The 24756-nt window shown below is 46.8% G+C and overlaps 1 protein-coding gene across 1 annotated transcript in view; it reads right to left on the bottom strand.

Moving 5' to 3' along the window:
* STOM (stomatin) overlaps positions 1-24756 on the bottom strand; it is a 105912-nt gene that overhangs the window by 41668 nt on the left and 39488 nt on the right. The window contains exons 3-4 of the mRNA XM_082264491.1: positions 13531-13603; positions 12253-12335 (exon numbers count right to left, since the gene is read on the bottom strand). Coding sequence (XP_082120617.1) covers positions 12253-12335; positions 13531-13603 — 156 coding nt within the window. The remainder of the gene's footprint in view (positions 1-12252; positions 12336-13530; positions 13604-24756) is intronic.

Here is a 24756-nt window from a genome sequence, read left to right as displayed (position 1 = left end):
AGGACACAGAGCCATAAATCATAACATATGGGTTATAGAGTCACCTATAGGTGAAGGACGCTGGCAACCAATCAGAATTGATGACCCCTATATAACTCCTCCCACACAGGAAGCACCTCAGTTTTTTCGCCAGTTTCTAAAAAGGTGAAGGTCGCTGTGGAGAGGCGCTCCACATGTTTGTTATGTTTCAAAGAAGAAGAAAGAAAATAAGTTTATGCTAACATACCCCAAACCAAGATCACTGGATCTAAGGGGTTAGCTATCGGATCCATCTAAAACAGTCAATGGACTAAAAGGATGGTACCTGAGCCTTGGGAAGCAGATACTAGGTTTTGCCTGTAACGCTGTCCTTTTCCAAGGGTCCAGATCCCAGGGTCCAGCACCTCAATACATAACCCCAAAGGAGCTCCCTGCAGGGTGCTCTACAGGTCCAAGGTCTTATATAGGGGACCCAGTCCTTGAAGGTCTCCAAGACAATGCTCATTGTGAGGGGTGAAGATTGGATTCTTGCTTATAGCAGTTTACTGCGGCAGGACTGGGGAGTCCATTTTAAATATTTACACAGCAAACAAACCTTAAAGGGTTAAAATTGCAAAATTGTAATTATTTTATGCACTGTTCCCTTTAATAAGATTACAAAGACTTGTGCCAAGTGTATTTCTGCTTGTAATTACATTGTAACAGTTTTATGCAAAGTACGTTTTAGGGCTCTTTCACACGGGCGGTCCGATCAGATCCGCCTGTCAGTTTTTTTAGGCGGATCTGATCGGATGCCCCATTCAGCCCTATGGAGCAGCGGATGTCAGCGGTGACATGTCCGCTGACATCCGCATCCGATCCTGTCCGTGAAATCCGGACGGATGGAAACCCTATTTTCCATCCGTCCTGGGGATCGGATCGGAAGAGAGCGGACAGGCGGTCCGCTCTTATCAGATTCCCCATAGAGAGCAGCGGGGGCTGTGACACCTCACTCTCCGCACTGCAAGCGGAGACAGAGCTGTCATCCGCCGGTTCAGCGGGGATCGCGGATCGATCCCCGCTGAGCAGCACGGATCCGCCTACGGAGGCGGACCGTGTGAAAGAGCCCTAAAGTAGGTCTAAAGGATTGGGCAGAGGACGTGGAAGATGTAGCTCAGGGTGACCCTATAGAAGGTCAAGCTGAAATCTCCACTTCCGGAGAGTCAGAGGAATCTCCATCAGCCTCTCAATCCCAGAGATTGTTTATCCAGTCTCTTGCTGAGATGGTCCGGACTGAGTTTAAACTTCTGCCCTCACAGACAACTGAAACCTCTTTTTCCTCCCTAGGCTCATTGTGCCCTCCTCAGAGTCCTCTGTCATTTCCCATACATCCACTCTTGGAGCAAGAAGTGTATAACGACTGGGAAGAGTACATTGCTACCTGTAAAGAGGAAGAGTAGGCGTCCTTCCTTTAAGATCCCCAGCACTCATAATACCAGTGCTTCCAATTCCAGGCAGTGGCCACAGCCTCAGCCTTCTGCATCCAGACCAAGGTCAGAAAAAGCCCTGGGCACAGATCAGCCAAGTCTTCCTCTAAGCCCTCTCAGTGAAGGGGTGCCCCCACTCGCCTGGGTGGGGGGGCTCCTACAGTTCTCAGGGGCATGGGTGTGGTTAATTCAAGAAAACTGGGTTGCCTCCACCATTTCACAGGGATACAACCTGGAATTTCAGTTGTTCCCGCATCCTCAGTTTGTGAGGTCAAGCATACCAACAGATCCCCTAAAAAGGAAGATCTCTTTCAGGCATTGGACCAGCTGAGAGCTCAGAGGGCGATAACGGAGGTTCCAGAGAGATTTTTACTCAAACCTATTCATAATCCCCAAACCAAAATGGGATGCGAGACCCATTTTGGATCTCAAGGCGCTAAATCAGTTTCTGAACATTTGTTCTTTCCGCATGGAATGAATTAATTCAGTCATAGCCTCCCTGCAGGGAGAGGAATTTCTAGCATCCATAGACATCAAGGATGCATATCTTGAATTCCCTATATTTTAGACCCATCTAAAAGGTTCCTTCGTTCTGCGATTGAAAACCATCATCTCCCCTCGCTGGATACCTCACTTCCAGCCAGGCGAATCTCCACTCATCACCGAAAAGATGGCGGCGGCACCTGGGCATCTAGACCGGCGGGCTGGGCCAGAAAAGAAAAAAAAAAAAAAAAAAAAAAAAAAGGAGTCAACAGCTAGCCTGCGCCGCCACGTAGGAGCAGTGTCCACAGGCAGTACAGGCTCTCCCCGAGCACCAAAGAGGGAGAAGGAGCCCATTCAACAGCCAAGTCATGTGGTATGGGAGGAACAGACTCTACAAAATACAGGTACAGTGGAGCAGGAAGCCTAGTCTCTCATGACAGCACTTAAGAACTCCTGACTCCCCACTAGGTGTTCCTCGGCCGGAGGAAACAAAAACTGATGAGCTGTGGGGAGAAGCCTCCTTTTAAAGTTTGGTGGAAGTGGCGTTTCCTGTTCGCAAGTGGAAGGAGACACTCACTCAGGTGCGGTACTGAAAGATGTTAAGGGAAAATAAAATTGACATAGTAGCGGAATCAGAAAAATGTACACATCAAAATGGTCCAAAAACAAATCATTGGGGTTGATTTACCAAAGGCAAATCCACTGTGCACTATATGAGCACTGAAGTGAGGGGGAAGCTCTGCTGATTTCTATCATCCAATTATGTTCAAGCAAAACTGCTGTTTAATTTTCCTTGCATGTCCCCCTTAGATCTACAGCGACTGCACTTTCAAGTCCACAGTGGATTTGTCTCAAGTAAATAAACCCCAATGTGTACAGGAGAAGGGCGATGTCTGCATTGGAATGATTCCAATCAACCAAATGGCCGTTTTTTGCTAATGAATGCTTCAGAACAATCAAACTTTAAAATTACCAAAGAGGAAACATTTTATGGTGGAGCAATAATCATTGGACTACAGCCAACCAATTTGCTCTGGGCTGGTGACAGAGCTAAGCTGCAAGTGTCTACAGCCTCAGACCATTACATTTTCTAAATATGCTGGACCAACAATGCTTAATGAATGACGGATGGAAAAATTAATGAAAGGCCTGTCTCTTACATTCGTAGAACGCCTTTCGATGCAGAAAGCAATAATACAGCCTTTATGAATTGAGTGGAGGGTGGAAAGGGTGGGTGTTCTTTCAGAATACCGCTACCTAGATTCTGCAACCGGAAGTGAAGCTCGGACGAGAACAACTTATTGCATTCCAATATGGCCGCTATGCGTTCCAATAGGTTTCCTAATGTGACAGAACACGAAGCAGCAGCGGTCATCTTCTTACACTCACGCAAGTCTTGAATTCTACATTTATTTTAGCAGTAAACTCACTTATAGACTGAAATAGACCGTGACCGAGTGAAATAGTCTATTTCACTATATAAATCACACATTAGGGAACCTATATAGAAATACGGGGCAACTTAGGAAACAGTGACCATAGGTCAATACGTTTCAGTATTAATCATAGTAACAGGAAACACAAGGGTAATATAAGGACACTGAATTTCAAAAGAGCCAATTTCCCAAAACTGCGCTCTTTTGCTAGAAAATATCAAATGGAATAGAACACGGAGGAAAATGGGAGTGCTTCAAGAGCATACTAAACAAAGTGATTGGCCAGTGCATTCCAAAGGGAAATAAATTTAAAAGAGCAAAACTAAACCCTGGGTGGCTAAACTCCAACATACAAATGCATATTAATACTAAAGAAAAGGCCTTCAAAAAATATAAGGCTGAGGGGTCATTGGCAGCATTCAAGCATTACAAAGAGTGTAATAAGAAACGTAAAGGCGAAATCAAGGCGCCTAAAATAGAATGAGAGAGAGACATATAGCAGAAGAGAGTAAAAAAAAAAAAAAAAAAACCCCCCAAGAAATTCTTTAAGTATATAAATAGTAAGAAAGCGAGGCCAGAACACATTGGCCCCATAAAAGACGACAAATGCAATCTGGCCACAGAGGACAGAGAAGGCGAAAGTGTTAATTTCTGCTCTTCAGTCTTCACAAAAGAATTGGGGGGCTACCCTAACCCAGCTTGTAATGCTAAATTAAATAATACACCTCAGGAAGTACCCCCATGGTTAACAGAAGATAAGACTTACTAAACTAGAGAAACTTTAACATAAATCACCAGGACCAGATGGCTTGCACCCGAGGGTTCTTAAAGAGCTCAGCCAGGTGATAGCCAGACCATTATTCTTGATCGTTACGGATAGTCTACAGACAGGTATGGTTCCAGCTGATTGGAAAAAAGACAACTTGGTACCAATATTTAAAAAAGGGCCGAGATATATCCCGGGTAACTTATAGGCCGGACAGCCTAACATCAGTAGTCTGCAAGATTTTGGAGGGGATGTTAAGAGACTACATACAAGACTTTAGTAATGAGAACGGTATTATTAGTAGTAATCAGCATGGATTCATGAAAAATCGTTCTTGCCAGACCAATCTCTTAACCTTCTACGATGAGGTGAGTTGCCATCTAGACAAAGGAAAGCCTGTGGATGTGGTGTATCTGGACTTTGCAAAGGCATTTGACACCGTTCCCCACAAACCCTTAATGTACAAACTAAGGTACATAGGTATGGACCATAGGGTGAATACCTGGATAGAGAACTGGCTCCAGGGGAGCATGTCAATATCTTCGATACAGGATGTGGAAACCTTACAAGCAGACCTGAACAAAAAATGGGGTGGGCAGCTACATGGCAGATGAGGTTTAATGTTGAAAAATGTAAAGTAATGCACTTGGGCGTCAGAAACATGAAAGCAAGCTACTCACTAGGGGGAGAACCTCTGGGTGAATCCAAGATGAAAAAGACCTGGGGGTCCTAGTGGACAACAGGCTTGGCAGTGGCATGCAATGCCAAGCCGCTGCAAGCAAAGCCAACAAAATACTGGCATGTATAAAAAAGGGGATTCACTCCAGAAATAAAGAGATTATTCTCCCACTCTACAAGCCTCTGGTCCGGCTACATCTGCAGTATTCCGTCCTGTTCTGGGCACCGGTCCTCGGGAAGGATGTGCTGGAGCTGGAGAGAGTCCAGAGAAGGGCAACAAAAATAATTAGGGGAATGGAGGACATCAACTATGAGGAAAGACTACAAGCATTGAACTTATTCTCTTTGGAGAAGAGACGCTTGACAGTGATATGATATCAATGTACAAATACTGTACTGGTTATGACCCTAGCATAAGGAACAAACTTTTCAGAGAAAGGGAATACAATAAGACACGTGGCCACTCACTAAAACTAGAGGAAAAACGGTTTAACCCTAAAATACCTAAGGGGTTCTTTACTGTCAGAGCAGTAAGGATGTGGAATGCTCTTCCATAAGCAGTAGTATCAGCAGGGAGCATTGATAGCTTTAAAAAAACTATTAGATGGGCACCTTAAAAACCACAACATAAAGGGGTATACAATGTACAGTTAACATCAAACACACACACACATCATAGGTTGAACTGGATGTACTGATGTCTTTTTTCAACCTCACAAACTATGTAACTATTGGAACGCATAGCGGCCGTGTTGGAACGCATGGCGTTGTTCTCATCCCAATGTCACTTCCGGTTGCAGAATCTGATAGGTAGCAGTATTCTTATAGAACACCGGGCACCGTCAGCACTTTTGTCATTGTTAATGTAAAAAAAAAAGAAAATCAATAAATAAAATATTAAATCAAATCAAACAAGCTTTAAATCTTTGTGCAGCTGCAACAGGACATGCATGGATGATACATTTTTACAAGAGGGTGTATCAGCACAGGAGATATATATCTCTTTGGTTGCATCTCCGTATCCCTTTGGATAGGATGCTCATAGATGAGCGCCTATGGCAGGTTGACCCCAATACAGGTGGTCCCTAGATTGCAATATATTTTTTTTTGACCTTACACACACCCGTCTAGCAGCCCCCCTTCTTGTTGAACACAGAAAATTCAGGGTGGCAGTTGTAAAAATGGGTTATTCAGGAAATTATCTGGTTGATATCCATGAAGACAATGGCTCCCCTGGTGGGTCTGTGAAATTTCCCCCATGCACGTGTTCTCAAATGACAAATTTAAACAAAGACTGATCTACAGCCTGGTCTTGATAAAGCTGAGGTCTGCAAAACGCGTCCACTCATTGGCTGTATCAACTTTCTGTCACTGGAACGGGCTCACCTCATGGTAATCAAGTGGGGGATACAGGATCATCCCTGTCTCCCCACCAGGAGCTAGTGCCCTTTGTTCCAGTTCTTTTTCGCATGTCCTGTTTCACTGGTTTTACATTCCGTATATTGTGATGTTCTTGTCATATGTTCATTCTGGAAATATTTTCTATATGTCGATATACAGTGGGTACGAAAAGTATTCAGACCCCCTTAAATTTTTCACTCTTTGTTATATTGCAGCCATTTGCTAAAATCATTTAAGTTCATTCTTCTTCCTCATGAATGTACACATAGCACCCCATACTGACAGAAAAACACAGAATTGTTGACATTGTTGCAGATTTATTAAAAAAGAAAAACTGAAATATCACATGGTCCTAAGTATTCAGACCCTTTGCTGTGACACTCATATATTTAACACAGGTGCTTTCCATTTCTTCTGATCATCCTAGATGGTTCTACACCTTCATATGAGTCCAGCTGTGTTTGATTATACTGATTGGACTTGATTAGGAAAGCCACACACCTGTCTATATAAGACCTTCCAGATCACAATGCATGTCAGAGCAAATGAGAATCATGAGGTCAAAAGGAACTGCCTGAAGAGCTCAGAGACAGAATTGTGGCAAGGCACAGATCTGGCCAAGGTTACAAAAAGATTTCTGCTGCACTTAAGGTTCCTAAGAGCACAGTGGCCTCCATAATCCTCAAATGGAAGACGTTTGGGACAACCAGAACCCTTCCTAGAGCTGGCCGTCCGGCCAAACTGAGCTATCGGGGGAGAAGAGCTTTGGTGAGAGAGGTAAAGAAGAACCCAAAGATCACTGTGGCTGAGCTCCAGAGATGCAGTCAGGAGATGGGAGAAAGTTGTAGAAAGTCAACTATCACTGCAGCCCTCCACCAGTTGGGGCTTTATGGCAGTGTGGCCCGACGAAGGCCTCTCCTCAGTGTAAGACACATGAAAGCCCGCATGGAGTTTGCTAAAAAACACCTGAAGGACTCCAAGATGGTGAGAAATAAGATTCTCTGGTCTGATGAGACCAAAATAGAACTTTTTGGCCTTAATTCTAAGCGGTATGTGTGGAGAAAACCAGGCACTGCTCATCACCTGTCCAATACAGTCCCAACAGTGAAGCATGGTGGTGGCAGCATCATGCTGTGGGGGTGTTTTTCAGCTGTAGGGACAGGACGACTGGTTGCAATCGAGGGAAAGATGAATGCGGCCAAGTACAGGGATATCCTGGACAAAAACCTTCTCCAGAGTGCTCTGGACCTCAGACTGGGCCGAAGGTTTACCTTCCAACAAGACAATGACCCTAAGCACACAGCTAAAATAATGAAGGAGTGGCTTCACAACAACTCCCTGACTGTTCTTGAATGGCCCAGCCAGAGCCCTGACTTAAACCCAATTTAGCATCTCTGGAGAGACCTAAAAATGGCTGTCCACCAACGTTTACCATCCAACCTGACAGAACTGGAGAGGATCTGCAAGGAGGAATGGCAGAGGATCCCCAAATCTAGGTGTGAAAGACTTGTTGCATCTTTCCCAAAAAGACTCCTGGCTGTATTAGATCAAAAGGGGCCTTCTACTAAATACTGAGCAAAGGGTCTGAATACTTAGGACCATGTGATATTTCAGTTTTTCTTTTTTAATAAATCTGCAACAATGTCAACAATTCTGTGTTTTTCTGTCAATATGGGGTGCTATGTGTACATTCATGAGGAAGAAGAATTAACTTAAATGATTTTAGCAAATGGCTGCAATATAACAAAGAGTGAAAAATTTAAGGGGGTCTGAATACTTTTCGTACCCACTGTATGTGTTTTGTACTTTTTTTAAAAATAAAGTATTGAATAATAAAATTTACACATATTTTTTTATTAATTGGTCTCGGTCGTGCCAGTAAAGTCCGCCTTACGAAAGGCAGAGCTGGGTTTCTGCCAATTTTTTGCAAAGCTTTAAATCTTATTGAAGATTTTGCAAAAATTATATAATTTGACTTGCCAGCCTGGGGAACCCCAAAACAAATTCTGGGACCCCATTGCACAATACTATGAAAATCAGACATGGGAGTAAGTCACATGTGCAAGTCACAAGCAAGTCTCAAGTCTTAACCTTCAAGTCTCAAGCAAGTCCCAAGTTACTGTGGCAAAAAGCAAGCAAGTCAAGTCGAGTCCCTGCTAGAAGTCAAGCAAGTCAAGTCAAGTCATTTATTTTGGTCAAGTCAAGTCAAAATACTGATCTACCCCAATTTTCACCTTAAAATCACTTAAAAGTCAGGGGTCAGGAACATTTCAACATTAACAAAACTGCTTACTGATTTTTTCTTGGCATATTAAAGAAACACTTTGAATGCCCAAACAGCTCAAAATCCTTCGTCCGTTCATCTTTCAACACCACAGTCACTAACATGTTAAGTATTTCCATTGTTAAACAACCAGTGTCCTAGAAATCCTAACACACTGAGGTGTTTTAGGTGACTGTGGTGTCAGAAACATAACAGGCACAATAATTTTGCTTTAGCACATCTTGAGAAAATGCAAATATTTAATAACTTAAAAAAGTAAAGTCAATTCGAGTCATAGGTCTCAAGTCAAAGTCAAGTCTCAAATCATGAATACCAAGTCAAAGTCAAGTCAAGTCTTTTATTAATTTTGGTCAAGCAAGTCTCAAGTCCTCAAACTGGTGACTTAAGTCTGACTTAAGTCAAGTCATGTGACTCAAGTCCCCCACCTCTGATGAAAATCCTTCAACAATTCAGTCATCAGTAAAAATTGCTTCACTCACAAGATCAGCCAGTTCCATTTTAAGATAAAGTTAGACAGAGAAGAGAACATAGGTGTTTACAGTTCAAATAAATTCTGATAATAAAACAAGAAAACCCTTTGTGATCGTTAATTTCAAGCTGTATGCAACCTATTGTACAGGACAAATAATTCATAATGATTACTTTTCCTAAATGGGAAAAAAAAAAAAAATTGAAGATTTGTAATCCTTTAATGCACTAAGAATGATTTGTGGTAGGTCTCAAATATGTCTGCAAAGTCATTTAAACACAAGGATAGGAAAATATGTATATAGAATTGAATATAATCTTTCAATATAACAATTTAGCTACTAATGTATATTTGTATTTCACACAATCACCCACAATAGGGTAAACAACAGAAAGACAGGAGCATGGGATCTAAGTTAATAAATCGGTTGCCTTTATTCTAACAAAAATGTTTAGCACACTTACAGTTGTGCTCATAAGTTTACATACCCTGGCAGAATTTAGGATTTCTTGGCCATTTTCAGAGAATATGAACAACACAAAAACGTTTCTTTCACTCATGTTCAATAAATGGCTTCAGCCAAACACTATCAATCAACTGTGTTTTAAATCAGAATGACAACAGAAACTACCCAAAATTACCTTGATCAAAAGTTTACATACCCTGGTGATTTTGGCCTGATAACATGCAAACAAGTTGATACAAAGGGGTTTGAATAGCTATTAAAAAGGTAACCATCCTCACCTGTGATCTGTTTGCTTGTAAATAGTGTGTGTATATATAAAAGGTCAATGAGTTTCTGGACTCCTGACAGACCCTTGCATCTTTCATCCAGTGCTGCACTGGCGTTTCTGGATTCTGAGTCATGGGTAAAGCAAACAAATTGTCAAAGGATCTGCAGGAAAAGGTAGTGGAACTGTATAATGAACAGTATAAAAAGGAAAGGGATATAAAAAGAGATCCAAGGAATCGAGAATGCCAATCAGCAGTGTTCAAACTCTAATCAAGAAGTGGAAAATGAGGGGTTCTGTAGAAACCAAACCACCGTCAGGTAGACCAACTAGGGTTTCAGCCACAACTGCCAGGAAAATTGTTCAGGATGCAAAGAAAAACCCACAGGGAACAACTTCAGGTGAAATACAGGACTCTCTGAAAACGTGGTGTGGCTGTTTCAAGATGCACAATAAGGAGGCACTTGAAGAAAGATCGGCTGCATGGTCGAGTCACCAGAAGAAAGCCATTACTACGTGTAGCACCCTCCAAGGTAGGTCCTAGGAAAAATATAGTGGGCTTTGTCTGCTTATCAGCAAGGCCATGTTTTTCAGCTAGGCTGGCACATGTTCCCAGGTGTGCCTGTTGTGTTGGGGAGTCTCCCCACTGTATCCCATTGAGGGTTCTCAATGGGTAGTGGAGGAAACCTGACCAATAGCACACCAGGGCTTGTATCCATGCTGGAAGGGCAGATTCTGCCGCACAGCATTCTGAGAGAGGGTTTAAGTCTGTGGGGAACACATGACAGATTGCTTCCCGCCAAAGACATAGTCGCAGGAGGGAGGTGATGGCTATCTCTCCTTCTGTCAGGAAGAATCAGGTGTCCCAGGCAGCTTGCCCCTGGGACACCTGGATGTCTGCCTAGCAGAGGGGACCACTCCGGAGAAGGTCACAGGGATCCAGGAGCTATCTAGCTAGCTAGCCGGTACAGGAATATAGTAAAGGGGGTGCCAGAGATTACCCTAAAGAGTAAAGGGGGTGCCAGCAGTTGGGCCCTGAAGTGTAAAGTGTTAAGTGTTGCAGCATCATTGCTAGTGGCTACCTCAGTCAGAGAAGACTACAGGGAGCAGTGCACAGGACTTCTGAGCTGCGAGGAAGCATCAGAAGTCACGTTTCAGTTCACAGACAGCAAGTCAGGTTTACAAGCGCCAGTAAACGTTGGTCAGCATTCAGCCGGCGCCAAGACAGCGCTAGGTGGCATTTTTCGCTCAAGTGTCCCAATTCCGTAACTAGTTGAGCCAGAGGAGTATCCCAATCATTCCTTTCTCCCATCCAAGTTCCTATAATAAAAAACTAAAAATCCAAAGATGCCGGACTGTTCATGGTCTCAAGATCTCACACGTGGGCAACAAGCTTAATGTGCTGTTGGTGGTAACGGTAACCATGGCAGACCCACATCAGGCCCAATGCCACATACGCAAATGCCACAAAGTATCCCGCTTCCAATACACCAAACAGCACAGGGACAAGCCTCAAAACCTTCTGGCACAAAGTCATTTGGAGTGATGGAGACCAAAATTTAGCTTTTTGGCCACAACCATAAATGCTACATTTGGAGAAGAGTCAACCAGGCCTATGATGAAAGGTACACCATTCTTACTGTGAAACACGGAGGTGGATCGTTGATGTTTTGGGGATGTGAGAGCTACAAAAAAGGCACAGGTAATTTTGTCAGAATTGATGGCAAGATGAATGCAGTATGTTATCAAAAAATACTGGAGGAAAATTTGCATTCATCAGCCCAATTTTAGTCTTGCCGAGGGCAGCACAACACCCACCACTGGGGGGTGGTAAGGTTTTGAAGGACAACTCCTTTCACAAACCTCAAAACATTTAAGAAGAAGTTGTTCTTCGAAGCATTACCACCCTCTATGCCCTTTACGGAGAAATTACCATCAGGCAATAGCTAAGGACACTGTCTTTTGGCTCTTCTTTTGACAGGTGTCAGAGCAACATCCCTGTACCCCGGTTATTAGATCGAGAGTTGCTGCTACTTCAACTTAGCCTGGTTATGTGATTGTCCTGGTGCCATCTGCTTTCCACACTGATTTGCACTGAACTGTAAGTGTGCTTTATATTTTTGTTAATAAATCAGTTGCCTTTATTCTAACTTGGATCCTGCGCTTCTGTCTTTGTTGTTTAAGCTGCAATGAATTACCGCGGATCCCTTTGTGGAAGCTGCAGGATCCTTCTACTCCATTATTCTTGGTTCCCTTGTGATAGATGGAACTTTTTGGTGCTGTTGATTCCAGATACTGAAGCTGGGACTTGTGGTGGTTTTTGTATTTTCCACAATAGGGTAAAGGCAACTCAGCGATCACAAACTGGGCTCTGGGCACAGTGCATGGCCAACAGAACAACATTACCACAACTCTGCATGATAAGGTTAATTTAATGCTTCATAAAAAGTGCTAATATAATAAAATCAACAGTTTGATCCCCCTAAAGTTTGATGAACTATGCAGAGGCCCACACAGCCTTCCCAGAGCTGTAACATGTCAGTGACTGAAGCACTTTACCTCTTGTGGGGGAATGTCGAAGGAGATGGTCCTCATATCCACCTTAATGCAGCTATCAGTGCAGGGAAGCACAAAGAAGAGACCTGAAAACGAGAAATATTTCAGAACATGCAGGAGAAGAGAGAGGACAATCACATAATGCAAGAGGAAAATGAAGCAGAAGCTAAGGACAATCAATTAAACAATGTCCGATGAGATGCTGAAAATAGGGTGAGAGTCACAAAAGCAACAAACCTCAAGATTTCATTCAACTTGAAAGGGGAACAGAGTGGCCATCCCATCTCCCATTGCACGATCCAAATTCCCAGAGTAAACCCAACACTAACATCTGATCCTACTGGCAGAAATCTCTTTTATAAAATAGTTCGTTAGACATAAACCATGAAAGATGGAGTGCTTTTACTACATTCTTCAGTTATGTGGAACTCCAGTTTTGGATTAAGGGAGGAAGCTTTAGAACCTGTGTCATTTTTTATTGCTGTATGCGTCTTCATTTGAGAGATTTCTCCTTGAGGCGTCATACATTTCTACGAGAGGTATCATACAGAACTGGAAAATCTTTGTCCATTTGAAAGGTGTCAGGACAAGAAGGGAAAAAATTCCTAGGGGGGACAAAGGCAACAACAGAAACACATTTTGTAGCAGCTTTTCTTAAAGCTTTAGAACCTCTTCAGGATTTTTGCTTCTTATGGCCCCATGAAGGAGATTCACCCTTTTTCCCCCGGTATGGGGGAAAATCTCCTCAACAGAAACGACAGCAACAAAAAACAAAAAAAACAGAAGATCTAAACAATACATTTACATATAAAATTTCAGTTATTCATTTTAGGTGAGCTTGTAAAGTGACGCATTGGTCAATAATACAACCTCAATATTCTAAGGTTTTTAATGCAGGATAACAGTCATCCACTTTGGAAATTGACGCACCAAACTAAATTCCATGAATTCAGACCAGGCTCCCACTTTACAGTTATTTCCCTGATAACATTAATATAAATATTTAAATTTTAAATAATTATATAATTATATATATATATATATATATATATATATATATATATATATACACACATACATACACATATATATATACACATATATATACACACATATACATTATATATATATATATATATATATATATATATATATATATATATATATATATATATATATATATATATATATATATATATATATATATATATATATATATATATATACACACACACACACACATATACATATACATACACACACACACACAAATATACTCACCTGGCCCCTTCGCACCACCACGCAGAATACGGCCCAGACGGAAAATGATTGCTCTCTCGTACTCCTTCACAATCTAGAGGCAGAAGAAGATATTACTATTATATACCTCCTACACATTCAGATTTCATGCTAACTGCAGCATATGGAAAACAAACAAAAAAAACAAAAACACAGAATTTTTGCCTTACCGTAAAATCCTTTTCTCTGATGTGCATTGACAGACACAGCTCCATATCCCCTTGGGGATTATGCTGCCCCCTACAGGAGTACGACACCAAGCAGAAAAAAGTTTGACTATGCCTATAGGGCAGTCCCAGGGTGTATACTCTCACTTCCTGCTATAGGTCTTCAGTTTTGTAACAAGCAGTGTCAGAAGAACATATAACCCAACAAAGGAGGGGGTGCCGTGTCCGTCAATGAACATCAGAAAAAAAGGATTTTACCGCAAGCCAAAAATTCAGTTTTCTCTTTCGTTCATTGACTGACGAAGGTACATATCTTCTGGACCCTTGGGACGCCCCAAAGTGTCAACACTAGGGATGGAAAGAACACAGCAATAAACACACTTCCCAAAAATGCTAAACGTAGCCAACCAGGTAAAAACAGGAGCTCAACCAGGAACAACTGGAGCTCACCTGACATAAAAAAAAAAAAAACACACACACACCACAACCACAACAAAAACACCCTCAAAGAGGACTAGTCCTCTCCAACAGAGGCCTGCAAAACCTTGCGGTCAAAGGCAGCATTCGCAGATGACAAAACATCCAAGTGGCCTCCTTGCAAATCTGCACCACTGACGCCTGATGACTGAAGGCCCAAGAGGCACTAAGCGCCCTTGTAGAATGCGCCTTAACAGGGAAAGGAGGATCCTGACCCTTAACCGAGTAAGCCTACACCACCGTCTGCCTAATCCATCTGGGAATAGTCGCAGCAGATACGGCCAGCCCCTTACGGAGTCCATCTGTAAGGACAAATAGGGAATCCGATTCACGGAACGACTTAGTCGCCGCCAGGTACACCCAGATCGCCCGAACCACAGCCAAAGAACGCAAGGCAAAATCTTTATGGGGGCTTAGGCGCAAGGCAGACAACACAGGGTCTTCATTTATATGAAAACCAGAGACGACCTTCGGAAGGAACAACTGGCAGGGACGAAGCACCACTTTGTCTCCATGAACCACCAGGTAAGGTGAACGACAAGACAAGGCAGCAAACTCCGACATCCTGCATGCAGAAGTAATAGCAACCAAGAAGGCTAACTTCTGTGACAAAGTAAGCAAAGGAAGCTCATGGATATTTCCAAAAGGCGGTTTCTGAACAAACGACAGGACCAAATTGAAGTCCCACGGAGGTAACGGAGACCTCACCGGGGAAACCAGGTGGCGGACCCCCTGAACAAAAAGGTGGGAACTAAGGAATTTGTGTTCAACGGGCACTGAAAGAAAAAAAAAAAAAAAAAAAACGCCAGGGCCAAAATCTAGTCTTTGATGGTACCCAAGGCCAAACACTGATCTACACCTCTTTGGAGAAACTCAGATACTGAAAAGAAACCAGGGCCCCCCCCCCCGGAGACTCTCACCATGCAGTGTACCCCTTCCAGACTCAATGATAAATCTTCCTAGAAGTAGATTTTCTAGCTTTTAACAGCGTAAGAATAACAGATTCAGACACCCTTCTATCCTTCAGCACCTGGCTTTCAAAAGCCAAGCCGTTAAAGCAAGCGACTGTAAAGCAGGATGGAAGATCAGCCCTTGAGCTAAAATATCTTCTCTGAGAGGGAGTCTCCAAGGCACACCTGCGACCAGCCGTACCAGGTCTGCGGACCAAGACCTGCGAGGCCAGTCCGGGGCTACTAGGATCACTGGAATCCCTTCCGCCTCAATTCTTCACAGGAGTCTCGGTAGAATAGTTATCGGAGGAAATGCGTGCATCAGACGATACTGGCCCCAAGGAGCCACCAGAGCATCTGTGGCGTCGGCCGGAGGATCCCAAGACCTTGCTACAAACCTCTGCACCTTCCTGTTGAGACGAGAGGCCAAAAGGTCCACATAAGGAGTCCCCCGCAGGAGACACAGTTAAAGAAACACCTCCGGGTGGAGAGACCATTCTCCCTGATCAAACATCTGAGAACTGAGGTAGTCTGCCAGCCAAATTTTCCACCCCTGGAATAAGCACAGCAGAGATGGCTGGAACAAACAACCCTAGAATGCCAGCTACTTCCCGGGCTTTTGGTGTCCCCTTGATGACTGACATATGCCACTGCCGTAGCATTGTGCGATTGATCCTTACTGGGTGCCCTTGCAGACGATCCGTCCATTGGGTCAGGCAAAGCCAGATCGCCCGAATTTCCAGGATATTGATCAGCAGGCTAGCCTCTTTCAGATTCCAAACCCCGAGCACAATCCATGCCCAAGACACCTCCCCATCCGGACAGGCTTGCATCCGTGGTGACCACCGTTCAGTACAGGGGGAGAAAGGATTTTCCCTGTCGAAGCACCAGAGAGCGGAGCCACCAGATCAGGGACCCCCTCGAACCCCAGCTCAACCGGATCAGATTGTCTAGAGACTGGATTCTTCACTTTGGCAAGAATCTGATTTTGCAGAGATCTGGCATGGAACTGAGCAAACGGAACTGCCTCGAAGGTGGAGACAATCAGGCCCAGCACTTGCATGCAGGTCCTGAGAGATGACCGCCAGTTGGACAACAGGAGCCAAATCGCATCCTACAACTTCTGGAGTTTCTTCCTCCGGAAAAAACACCCGGGCTGAGGCCGAGTCCAGGGTCAGGCCCAGAGCAGACTTTTGTAAATTCAGTTTCTAGCCGAACTCTTGCAACGGTCGCACCGAAATGTCCAGATTGTCTTGTAAGGCATTCAGAGACTCTGCTCGCAGAAGGTCATCCAGGTACCGCAGTACTGAAATCCCCTCTGCCGTAACAGCGCTAACACTGGGGCCAAAACTTGTTAACACCCGAGGGGCCGAGGCAAGATCAAAGGGTAACACCACGAATTGGTAGTGCTCCTCGCCCACAGCAAAGCGAAAGGAAACGCGGATGCCCGACATATGATGGAATATGAAGGTAAGCGTCCTTGATGCCAATAGAGGCCAGAAAATCCCCTTGATGAAGGGATGCCACTACCAGGCGAATGGAGTCCATCCGAAATTTCTGAACCCGTACAAAGCAGTTCAAGGCCTTGAGGTCCGGGATTGGACAGACCTTTCCTTTCTTCCTGGGAACAGTAAATAGGTTTGACTAAAACAGTTTGGAACTGGTACAATGACCCCTTGTAAGAGCAGATCTTGTACTGCCCCCAGAAGACCTTGTAGGCAATATTGGGACAAGCACAGGTTGGAAGGGAAGAACATTGCCGGAAGCAAGAACCGAAACTTGATCTTGTAATCAGACCGTATCAACTCATGGACCCATTTGTCTTGATTTAAGGAGGTCCACAAATCCATAAAGAAGCAAAGACGTCCACCCCACCCCATTACCGATGAGGGCGCCCCTCCAGGCAGAATTGGGCTTGTCTGCAGCTCCGGAGGAACACGGTCTCGGCTTATCAGGCCAGGGTCTCTTGGAACCCCCTGCGGGGTTACGGGTTGATTTTGACCCCGGGTCCTTGGATCATGAGGGACAGATGGACCGCTTATGGGCCAAGAAAAAAGGGCCAGGTTTGCGACAAGACTCTGCTCCTGGTAGTCTGCAGAAGCAGAGTACTCTTACCTCCTGAAAGACCCTTAATGAGCTCCTTCATTAGAGCTCCAAACAGGTGGTCTCCTACAAAAGTCATATCAGTCATATCATGCGGCGAAGGGTCACCGCTGTCACGGACATCACAGATATACTGCAAACCCTTGATAAAACTTGTCTGCCAGCTCCACCAGGTCAGGAGGAGGTTGTCTCCCTTCCAAATGCTGGCACAGGAGCTTAGCCCATTCTGTTAAGGTGTGAGAAACCAAGGTTATTGCAAACAAATCAGCCACAGAATAGAACTGACCATGGTAAAAAAGGTATCGGACCAGAGAATCAGCTCTCTTGTTAAAAGTGTCCTTAAATGACAGAGTCCTCCACCAGAAGAAGGGTGGCTTTATTCAACCTGGAAACCACAGGTGGTACTGTCAGTTTCTTTAACAGGGACTCTTTAAAAGGATACCTTCTAGCAAAACACTTCGGTATCCGACAGTGCCTTTTTGGGAACCCCACTGACTTGCAACAAAGCTGTCGAAATAGGCAGAAAAGGGGGAATACCTTTGCCGCCTTTAAGGCTCTGCAGGTACCAAAGTACACCTGCACAGCCATAGCTGTGTCCTCCAATTTTAAAGTTTCCCGGATACAATAAGTGCATCTACTAGCACCTTTTCATGCGCGGCTGTAGTGGAGGAGGATTCATCCTCACCATCAGAGCACTCCGGGTGCGTGGACACCGACCCAGTAGGGCGACTCCCGTCCGAAGCGGCCAAATCAACCTCAGAATCTGAGGAGACAGAGGATGCAGGTGAAGGCGGAGGGCGCTTTTTGCTCGTCCAATTTTTGAGGGTCATATCTACCTTGGACACTAGTGTCTGCAGGACAGTCGTCATAGCAGACAAAGCGGACTGGGACCCAGAGGGCCCCGCAGCCTCAGAGGGGGTCAGGTGGTGACACATGCTCCAGGGACTCCATGTGTTAACCTGGGGACCGCCAACAAAAATTTTGAAAACTGCTATAAAAGTACCCCCCATCGCTGCACCAGCAGCACCACCACAAGTCCTATCGCACCAAGTTACCGCAATAGCACCCACAGGGACTCGCCACCCCCTACTCAGGTACAGAGAGCCAGGCTGCATGCCGTGCGGCAATCAGAGAGAAAGCAAAAAGTTCAGGAACTGACACTAGAGGCCCACCGCTGATTCACCGCTTCAAACATGGCCACCGTGCGATAGCAATGGGAAACTACCATCCCTCCCACCAAAAAAAAAAAAAAACACATTTTAAACAGCCGGCAGCGCCCCCCCCCCAAACATAACACTATTCCCCACACCTTGGGACTGGACAGGCACCGCTCCAGGCAGACCACCGCACCATCTTGGAATGGATGTGTGGCAGGCCAGAGGCACACTGCGACTCAGGTTGTGACCAGGGCTATGCGTCCTCATGAGGAGTTTACTCGCCGGCCAGCCCCCGTCCAGTGGGGCTATGTCGTGGCCGACCTAGCGCACAGCTGAGGTTGGGTCGCGCTCGCTTGCCGGACTGGGGAGACCAACGATCTAGAATATCAGTCCGTTGCCCAGTCCAGCAGTTGATTGTAGTTCTCACAGGAACAGAAAATAAAAAGAGGCAAAAAAAACTGAATTTTTGTAAAATCTTACCTGTAAAATTCCTTTCTCTGAGTCCTCCGACAGTCGCCGCCCCTTCATATTCGTCACAATAGGGTTATTGACCTTTGCTCCGTAGGAGTGGCTAGACAACAGAATATGTTAATATCAAAGCTTTTAGCATACCCCACCCCCAGGGGGTGGTCCCCTCAGTCAATACCCTCCTGCTTCCTGCATTCCTACCTCAGTTTCAGTAGCATAGCAGTAGAGTACATAAACAAAACCCCAAAAGAGGGGCGGGGGTGGCGACTGTCGGAGGACTCAGAGAAAGGAATTTTACAGGTAAGATTTTACAAAAATTCCGTTTTCTCTTACGTCCTCCGACAGTCGCCGCCCCTTCATATTCGTCACAATAGGGACGTCCCAAAGCAGTGTAGACATGAGGGGTGGGAAAAAAAGCAGCCGCACCTAAGGCAACGCAATACCCACATCAGAGAAAAAAACCTTACCAAAGGAAGGAAACCAACTGGGCAACATGAAAAAAACTTACTCAACAGGAGCAACAACCCAGGAAAGAACAAGTAACCTAGGGGTAAAAATACCCCAACAGCCAAGGACCCAAACAAAGGACCCTAAGGCACTGCCGCACTAAGAACTTCACGGCCAAAGGAAGCATCTGCCGATGCCTGAACATCCACCTTGTAGAATTTTGAGAAGGTGTGAACGGACGACCAAGTCGCCGCCTTACACACCTGGGCCACAGAAGCCCGATGATGACGTACTCCGAGATCTTGTAGAGTGCGCCTTCACAGGCATGGGAGGAACTTTCCCCCTCAAAGCATAGGCCTGTTCAATGACCTGCCTGATCCATTTGGCGATGGTAGAGGCCGACGCCGCCATGCCCTTCCGAGGCCCCTCTGGAAGGACAAAGAGAGAATCCGTCTTGCGAAAGGATTCAGTCGATGACAGGTAAACCCTGATCGCCCGAACAACATCCAAGGAATGCAAAGCCACTTCCTTTGGATGTTTAGGCTTTGCGCAAAGCGAAGACAAGACAATGTCCTCATTGAGGTGAAATTCCGAAATCCTTTTCGGAAGGAAAGACAGGTTAGGACGCAAGACCACCTTATCCAAGTGAACCACTAAATACGGAGATCTGCAGGACAAGGCAGCCAGCTCCGACACCCTGCGAGCCGAGGTGATTGCCACCAAAAAGGCGACCTTCTTGGACAACATAGACAACGAGATCTCCCTGATTTTTTCAAAGGGAGCATGTTGCAACACGGACAGAACAAGATTCAAGTCCCATGGAGGCAAAGGCTCCCTCCTAGGAGGGACCAGATGCCGCACCCCTTGAACAAAGGTGCCAACCAAAGAATTAGACGCCACAGGGCGCTGAAAGAGAACGGCCAGAGCAGAAATCTGACCCTTAATCGTGGCCAATGCCAAACGCTGGTCCACGCCCGTTTGAAGAAAAGCCAACACCCTTGATACCGAGTATGAACGAGGGGAATACCCCCTGGACTCACACCAGGCAAAATAGGCCTTCCAAGTACGGTAGTAAACCTTCCCCGAAGAGGACTTTCTAGCCTTAATCAAAGTGTGAATGACCTCAGGGGAGAGACCCCTATCCTTCAGGATCTGGGTTTCAACAGCCAGGCCGTCAAAGCCAGCGACTGTAAAGCAGGATGAAATATCGGCCCTTGAGACAGAAGATCGTCTCGAAGAGGCAGACGCCATGGAGCGTCGACCGCCAGATTCACAAGGTCTGCATACCAAGACCGGCGAGGCCAGTCTGGTGCCACCAGAATCACCGTTTTCGTTTCCGAGGCCAACCTCCGAAGGAACCTGGACAGCAGCTGAATCGGTGGAAAGGCATACATGAGACGATACTGATGCCAGGGCGCCACCAACGCGTCTGAGGCGTCTGCCCGAGGATCGCGCGTTCTTGCCACGAACCTTTCCACCTTGTTGTTCAGACGAGACGCGAACAGGTCCACATCTGGGGACCCCCACTTCTCGCACAACATCAGAAAGACATCTGAGTGAAGGGACCATTCTCACTGGTCCAGGGTCTGGCGGCTCAGATAATCCGCCTGCCAGTTTTCCACCCCCGGAATGTGAACAGCAGATATCGCTGGGACGTGCGTCTCGGCCCAAGACAGAATGTCGGCCACTTCCCGAGCCGCTCGGGCACTCCTGGTGCCCCCTTGGTGGTTGATGTAGGCCACCGCTGTGGCATTGTCCGTCTGCACCCGAACCGGACGGCCCTGCAGCCTGTCCGACCAACGCCGAAGGCAGAGATTTATTGCTCGCATTTCCAGAATGTTGATCGGAAGGGAGGACTCCTCCTCCGACCAAGTTCCCTGGGCAGACAGAATGCCCAGAACACCACCCCAGCCCGACAGGCTGGCATCCGTGGTGATCACCGTCCACGACAAAGGACGAAAGGACTTGCCCCCCGACACCGCCGGGGACTGGAGCCACCACAGAAGGTCCCTTCTGGTGCGATGACTCAACGAAATCTGGAGATCCAGAGATTGCGGTTGTCCGTCCCACCTGGCCAGAATCTCCCTTTGGAGACCCCGCGTGTGAAACTGGGCAAAGGGTATCGCCTCGAAAGCCGAGACCATCAGTCCCAGACTTCTCATGCACGTCCGGAGGGACGAGCACTGAACGTCCCTGAGGGACCCGACTTCTTCTTGAAGCTTCCGGAGCTTGTCTTCCGTCAGGAAGACCTTCGCCTGAACAGAGTCCAGGATCATTCCCAGGTAAGGAAGACGAACCAACGGACACAGCGTCGACTTTGGAAAATTTATCGTCCAACCGAACTCTTGCAGAGTCTGCATCGTGACGGACAGGTCGTTCACCAGGCCCTGACTGGTCGCAGACCAAACCAGAATGTCGTCCAGATACCCCAGGATCGAGATGCCCTGGGCTCTCAACAAAGCCAGAACCGGCGCAAGCACCTTGGTGAAAACCCGCGGAGCCGAGGCGAGACCAAGGGCAATGCCACGAATTGGTAGTGATCCTCCGCAATGGCGAATCGAAGGTACTGCTGGTGACCCTCGAAAATGGGGATGTGAATGTACGCATCCTTCAAGTCGATGCAGGCCATGAATTCCCCTGGAACCAGGGCAGCCACCACCGAGCGCCACCACCGAGCGCACAAAGCGGTTCAGAGCTTTCAAGTCCAGAATCGGACGTACCTTGCCCTCCTTTCTGGGCACAGTGAACAGATTTGAATAGAATCCCCGAAATCTGTCCCGATGAGGCACCGGAATCGCCACTCCCTGAGCCCGCAGGTCCCGCACCGCCAGGTGCAGATCCCGCAAGCGCTCCGGAGACAGCTGAAGATTTGAGGGAAAAAATCTGCCCGCTGGCCGAGAGAGAAACTCGATCTTGTATCCAGATCGAACGATTTCCTGAACCCACCTGTCCCGAACGCGGGCCAGCCAGGGTTGAAGAAAACCGAGCAAACGTCCCCCCACCCCAGAACTGGGTGAGGGCGCCCCTTCAGGCCGCATTGTTATGGGCAGCGGACCCGGACTGGCCGGACTTCTGCTTACCTGCCCACGGCTTTTTCTGGGAGCCTTGTCCCTTGAAGGGCTTACCCTTATAGTGCGACCGAAAGGCACGAAAGGACCCCTGAGAGGGTCTAAACGAAGCATTCTTCTTACCGCAAACAAACTTAGACTTGTGAGTCTGGGGCAAAAAAGAGTACCCTTACCCCCAGAAACACCCTTGATCAGAGTATCCAAGGATTCGCCAAAAAGGCGAGAACCCGCCTAAGGCAAATTAGCCAAAGTCTTGCGAGAAGATTGGTCAACAGACCAACATTTCAGCCAGATCAGGCGACGGTTCAACACCGCCACACTCTGCAGACGCGCAGCCAAAGGGACCATATCAAGGTCCGCATCACACAAATACATGACACCCTGATGAATCTGATCCACCATAGCCAATGTCAACGGCGAAGCAGAGTCAGCCACCAGAGTGCGCCTGAGCACCTGCGTCCAATCGGCAATAGCCTGGGCTGCCATAATGGAAGCAAAAATAGGCTTCAGCATAGAGCCCGCAACCGCATAAGAGTGACGGGCCAGAGACTCCAATCTCCTGTCCGTAGGGTCCCGGAACACCGGGGTATCCTCAGCAGGAATCGCAGTGGATTTATTCAAAATCGCCACCGCGTGATCCACCTGAGGCGGCACACACCAACGCTCATCAGTAGCTGGTGTAAAAGGATAATGCAGCTTGAACCTACTCGGCACAGCAAAAGGCTTCTTTATGTTGCGCCATTGCTCCTCAACAGTGCGCTGAAATTCCGTAGAGCAAGGAAAAACCTGCGACGTTTTGCGTTTTCTCTGCGTCCCATAAGAGGACATCAAAGCAGGAGGACATGGTTCATCCTCCAAATGCAGCGTTTGTTGGATAGAAGCAACCAACTCATCCATGAGTGCAAGCTCTTCAGACGAGCCAGGGGGAGAATTATCAACCCCTTCCACCTCAGCCTCCCCTTCAGACCCCGCAAGGTCTAGAGAAGAACGAGACCCTGAGAAGGGCACTCGAGCCATAGCATCCCCATCGCCCTCTGAATCAGAGGAAATGGACACCCTGGGCCTTTTTGTGGATCGATCAGCCACCAGCATCTGCACCCTAGCAGCAAGGTTAGCCACAATAGTAGCCAGATCAGCCCCCTCGGGGGAAGCAGCAGCAGCCCCCTGGCCCCCTACCAAGGAGGGAGGAAACTTGCTTTCCTGAGAATCCATGCCCCAGTAACTTAGGAAAAAAAGGAGTACTGCCCCTTTAAGGTCGCGGCAATCGCAGCCCACCGCACTCACAAAACACACTGACCCACCGGGCTAGGAATACAAAGGCAAGGAATACAGGAATGGAAGGTAAAACCTGGAGAGGTCACACAGGCTGCTGCCTCATCGATCACTGTCCTCAGAGCAAAAGGAAGTGATGCGAGACTGACCGCCCCCATAAGGCCTATGTAAGGCTACACAAACATGGCCGCCGGCCGAGGCTGTAGAGGCAGAAACACTGACATGTGGCCAGCGCGATCGCCGCCAAAATGGCGCGTTTGGCGCCAAAACGGCGCTCTCACCACACAGGATCGGCCACCACAAAACTGTCAAAAAAATGGCGGACCGCAGCAGCGGTCGCCGCACAGTATGCCCACAACATGTCTCACAATCATGTCCTTCACAGCACACAGCATGTCACACAGCCTGTTACACAGAGCAGAGCAGGAGAGCCCCCCCCCCTTGCAGCCCACAGAGAGCAGCTATACTGACAGGGAGCTCAACATTATGCACAGACATGCAGGGTCCCACAGTCCCAGACTGACACCCAAGACAGACAGGTCCTCACACAGAAATACACTTACCATCCGGATGGCGTGGGGAGCCTGCACAAGCGATCAAACCGCTGCACTAAGGACAGGGAGAGTCGCAGCCAGGACGCAGTGGAATTGCGGTGCGAAACCGCATGGCGTCCAGTGAGGTAGCCACCTCACCGCAGCATCCCCGCAGCGGACAGGGATGGGTCGTTCATATTTGCCAGGGAAACCTAGCTGAACGCTCGATGGCAGGCTGGGAAGCCACTGGCCCTGAACCCCGGATAACCAGGGAGGCCAGCCCGAGACCCAGCACCGCACGATCATCTTCATCAGAAGACCTAACTAGAGCTGAAAATAAACAGCTAAGTAAAGAAAGAGAAAAAAACTCCAAATAAAATCAAAAAGAGAAAAGAAGCTGAGACTGAAAAGCCCCAGCACAGGAAACGTCTAACCTACTCCTGAGCTAGACAAAAGAAACTGAGGTAGGAATGCAGGAAGCAGGAGGGTATTGACTGAGGGGACCACCCCCTGGGGGTGGGGTATGCTAAAAGCTTTGATATTAACATATTCTGTTGTCTAGCCAC

This window comes from Pelophylax lessonae, assembly GCF_965119305.1.
Source record: "Pelophylax lessonae genome assembly, chromosome: 7".
Taxonomy (NCBI): domain Eukaryota; kingdom Metazoa; phylum Chordata; class Amphibia; order Anura; family Ranidae; genus Pelophylax; species Pelophylax lessonae.
The sequence above is the reverse complement of the archived record's forward strand: the minus strand, read 5'-3'. Positions and strand labels throughout refer to the sequence as shown.